Source organism: Limulus polyphemus, unplaced genomic scaffold, assembly GCF_000517525.1.
Source record: "Limulus polyphemus unplaced genomic scaffold, Limulus_polyphemus-2.1.2 Scaffold7147, whole genome shotgun sequence".
Taxonomy (NCBI): Eukaryota; Metazoa; Arthropoda; class Merostomata; order Xiphosura; family Limulidae; genus Limulus; species Limulus polyphemus.
Window position 1 is genome coordinate 1 of NW_013672757.1, and position 4,981 is coordinate 4,981.

The following is a 4,981-nucleotide window of genomic DNA, read 5'->3' on the forward strand; positions in this document are numbered from 1 at the left end:
GTATTGAGTTGTTAGGTAAAGGTTTGATACAGCAGTAATGATCGTATTGAGTTGTTAGGTAAAGGTTTGATACAGCAGTAATGATCGTATTGAGTTGTTAGGTAAAGGTTTGATACAGCAGTAATGATCGTATTGAGTTGTTAGGTAAAGGTTTTATACAGCATTAATGACTGTATTGAGTTGTTAGGTAAAGGTTTTTTACAGCCGTAACAGTAGTAAGCAGTATAATATTCATCCAATCTTTTTTTCTTCTTGTTAATGTCTCTATATTTTGTGCATTTATTTACACCAGTTGTAGCTATGTGTGAAACTTTATTATAATTTCCAGTGTGCTGTTTGTTTCAGAGTATTCCAAAATTAACTTTTCCCGGTGGTTGTTTAGTGGGCTGCAGTCCTGGCTTTATGAATGTTACAAAAATTAAAGGAACACACAATGCAATGAAGAGTGCAATGCTAGCTGCAGAGAGTGTCATTGAAACTATGTACGAAGGAGGGTCTACACCAACCCAGGGTAAGCAGTACAGTTCCCACTAACGAGCAGTAATTACCCCAAGATTAATAATATCAGAAAGTAAATGTGTTTTTAATTACAGGTTCTTATTAATTTGTGTTCATACAACAAAATACACAGACTCTGATATTACAAACAAAAACCAATTTTACTTATACAGTGAAGAAATTACTCATTTAATATAATAGTGGTTCCCAACCTGGGGTCAGCAAAGGTAATACTGGGGGTTTGTGGTCAGCGAAGGTAATACTGGGGGTTTGTGACAGTGGTTCCCAACCTGGGGTCAGCAAAGGTAATACTGGGGGTTTGTGACAGTGGTTCCCAACCTCGGGTTAGCGAAGGTAATAGTGGGGGTTTGTGGTCAGCGAAGGTAATACTGGGGGTTTGTGGTCAGCGAAGGTAATACTTGGGGTTTGTGGTCAGCGAAGGTAACACTGGGGGTTTGTGGTCAGCGAAGGTAATACTTGGGGTTTGTGGTCAGCGAAGGTAATACTGGGGGTTTGTGAACTATTTTCTTTAATTGAATAATGCATGGAAGGACACCAAATAATAACATGTAAATAGCTGAGACGAGTTAATTATTAGTTAATAAAAACAGTTTGTTGGGTAGACGGAATCTTTCAAAAACATGGGGTCTTTGGGGGGAAAATAATAACAATAAAGGGGTCCTTGGTGGTGAAAAGGTTGTAAACCACTGCTATGTAGTTATTTCTCGTATTTGATAGCACAATCATGGTTAATACACACTGAAATCCAGTTGTTAAACATTGACAAAAACTGCATGTATTTTATAGTAGTATATAACTAACTAAAAGGTTTGTAACATTCTACTTTACAGTAGAAATTCAGGTTTATTAATAAAGATCATCCTGTAGTTTTTGTTTTTATATATATATATATAGGTCTTAATCCCAAGATTTATGAAGAAAAAATTCGCCAGAGCTGGGTTTGGGAAGAATTAACATCTGTCCGAAACATTCGCCCATCTTCCCATACTCCACTTGGAGTATATGGTACTTTGGCATATGGTGCTATTTTCTACGTGCTGTTCCGAGGCAAAGAACCATGGACACTTTCTCATGGTGGTAAGTATATGTATTATGTCGGGTTCAAATCCTCCGTCCCATAGCATCACGAACATTCCCACATCAGAATATTTAACTTTAGTGTATATCACAGATGTTGCTAGCTAATGAAAACACTTGAGGATTGGGCTTCAAGATACAGCTACTAATTACAATGCAATATGTTGCAGTTTAAGTAAGATAGATTCCCTGGGGTCAGGATCAAAAGTTAGATTAGAAGAAAAGTCTGCTTAATAACTCTTGTCGTGAACATTGATAATAGGTTTTATTTAAACAATTTTTAGAATCACTATTGTGCCATTTAGTGTTATTCACAAAGAAATTTTGCATTTATCAGGTATTTCGGAATATTTCTGCCCATCCCGAAGGTTTGTATTTATTAAGAAATTATTCCTTGTTGAATATAATTATGCATGTTTTGTTTCTCATGACACACCCATTTTATGATCTCACAGCATGTACTGTGAAGTATTAATGAAATTATGAAGTACGTCCACATTGGCGTGAGAAATAATTCATGATTTTGTGAGAAAAGAAGACTCTAGAACTTTAAAAGTTTTCGTGTTAACTTTTTTCTTTTACATCTTCAGGTAAACATAGGTTTAATGATGGCAAAACTCCTAACGAATGTCAACTGATCTGACCAGAAATAATTCATGATTTTGTGGGAAAAGAAGACTCTAGAACTTTAAAAGTTTTCGTGTTAACTTTTTTCTTTTACAACTTCAGGTAAACATAGGTTTAATGATGGCAAAACTCCTAACGAATGTCAACTGATCTGACCAGTAATATTCAGAAATAATTCATGATTTTGTGGGAAAAGAAGACTCTAGAACTTTAAAAGTTTTCGTGTTAACTTTTTTCTTTTACAACTTCAGGTAAACATAGGTTTAATGATGGCAAAACTCCTAACGAATGTCAACTGATCTGACCAGTAATATTGTCGCCTAGTATGATCCGATGTTTTGAAACGTGTTAAGTTTGCAATTCTCATCCTCCCTAAAAGCCATCATTATTTACACATACATATTCCGTCAGTTTAGTTTGGTTGTTTTCATCAAATCTCATGGACTGGTGGTGATAGAGAAACACTGTACTAGATTACTGATAAATCATTGTCATTTTACAATTTGGATACAGAACTGATGTTTGGTGCAATCGACAAATAAACTACCAGCATTTAAACAAGTTGGAATGGACAGAAACCTTTATACCAAGAACATAAAAAATTGTTTTCTTCATGTATTCTTCAAGTGAAATTATGAGTTTAAGCTAAAACTAAATACTATGTAATAATTGTTTTCATGTATTTGGTTAAGGTAACACATACCCTTTACTGTGTTATCTAGGATATTAAAATAGGTACAAACAAACTGTGATATTTAAAGGGTATTTGGTACCCCTATGTCACTGACACTTTGGTCCAGAAAGGTAAACAGTTAACTTAAGCAGCAAATAACTATTACATTTGATGGCAAGGAACCCACTTTTTAGAAAAGTTTGGAGACAGCTTCAATGGGTAATGAAGAAAACGTTATCACAGATGTACAACACGTAGAAATGTTGTACATTTATAATAGTTTTCTTCATTATCCATTCAAGCAGTCTCCAAACTTTTAACTTTGTTAGTTTAAACAGATGTTTATGTGAACCCACTTTTTGATCACCTGACTTAAACAAAATAAGAATGTATAGTTTTTCCTTGTTTTTGAAGGATCTGACCACGAGAAATTAAAACCAGCTTCAGAATGTAAACCAATAGAATACCCTAAACCTGATGGAATAATAACATTTGACCTATTGTCCTCTGTTGCTCTCACTGGTACCAGTCACATAGACCAGCCTGTGCACTTAACTCTCAAAGATGATTTGATCCCAGTGAAAGAAAACCTGGCCGTTTTCGATGGACCAGAACAAAGGTTTTGTCCAGCAGGTATGAAAGCTTCTTAAGTTTTATAAAATAGATAGTTTAAACACACACACTGATGTGGCATCTAAAGGAAAGGGTTTTATAACAAACAACTTTGTGATGTGTAGCTTTACATTCATTTGTCAACTTTAACTAATGTATCATTCTGTACTAGGTGTCTACGAGTACATAGAAACTGAAGATGGAAAAGAAACAAAATTTCAGATTAATGCCCAGAACTGTATCCACTGTAAGACCTGCGACATTAAAGATCCAAGTCAGAACATTAATTGGGTAACCCCTGAAGGAGGTGGAGGTCCAGCTTATAATGGAATGTAGCTTTTTTTTATTTCAATAAATGGTAAACACCACGACGTTCACAAAGAAGCTAATCACATATTAAAATCTAACAATTATTTGTGGTAAATAACTACTTATTGGGCAGATTTCCTTATTACTGCAAGTTGTGATATAAGTTAATTTATATACATTGATTGTAATTTATCTTTATGTAATTCTCTGATGTACAAGTTCCTGGTTAGCAGAAACTGATGAAAGTATTCAAACGTGTCAATGAACATTTTTATATGTTGCTTATATGTATGTTAAACCAGTGTGGTTAAGGGTCTATGTACAAAGAACTCTACGTTTTCTCAAATTTTAAATCCTAGAAGACCAGTTAATAGATGCAAGTTTTATTTTTCTCAAAACTGTAAATATAGAATTGTCACTTTTCTAGTCACCGATAATTCAAATCATCGGGTACTTTTGTTTTTTGTCCTTATGTTTAATTGACTGTGATTCTAAGACATACTCTCTCTCCTCCTAAAATGAATGCTTTTTTTAAACACTCAAAAGTTGTATACCTACCAGACACCCATTAATATTTGTAATTTGAAACTTTACTAAAAGGAATATTAATGGCCTCATTGATTTTATAAATGTTTATTTTTGTATCAAAATATTCTGTATGACCTCTTAATAAACATGATTTTCTGTTAATAGTTTATTATGTGTTTAACACAAAACAAGAATACATTTTCAATGTAACACGGTGACCAAGTTTGAGTCTCAACTCCTTAGATCGCGATGAACTGTCGAGATTTCAATGTGGCAAGCTGCGATGTTTTGTCTGCAAGTTATGTAACAAGGTAAAGGTAAACAACGAGGACTTAATGATCTTTAGAGAAAAAAACAATCTTGAGGAAGTTGGTAAATAAAATATTCAGCATCAGTGGGTTACAACTACTTTCTGGTCTAATTGTACATGAATGAATTTCATTTCTTACTCTTCACCTAACATTGGTTTTAACAAGGAGCTCGTAACACAAATAGATAAAGATGCTGGATTGTTCTTTGTTTTCAGCATCAGTGGGTTACAACTACTTTCTGGTCTAATTGTACATGAATGAATTTCATTTCTTACTCTTCACCTAACATTGGTTTTAACAAGGAGCTCGTAACACAAATAGATAA

General features: G+C 34.0%; 1 protein-coding gene across 1 annotated transcript; it reads left to right on the top strand.

Annotated features, from left to right (window-relative positions):
• Nucleotides 1–328: 328 nt before the first annotated feature.
• Nucleotides 329–4,509, top strand: LOC106474386 (electron transfer flavoprotein-ubiquinone oxidoreductase, mitochondrial-like; the record flags this gene model as incomplete). Its single annotated transcript, XM_013935076.2, has 4 exons — nucleotides 329–511; nucleotides 1,414–1,596; nucleotides 3,311–3,529; nucleotides 3,681–4,509. Coding segments are annotated over 4 exons (749 nt in total), but the record flags the coding sequence as incomplete, so codon positions are not given.
• Between the last annotated feature and the right edge of the window lie 472 nt (nucleotides 4,510–4,981).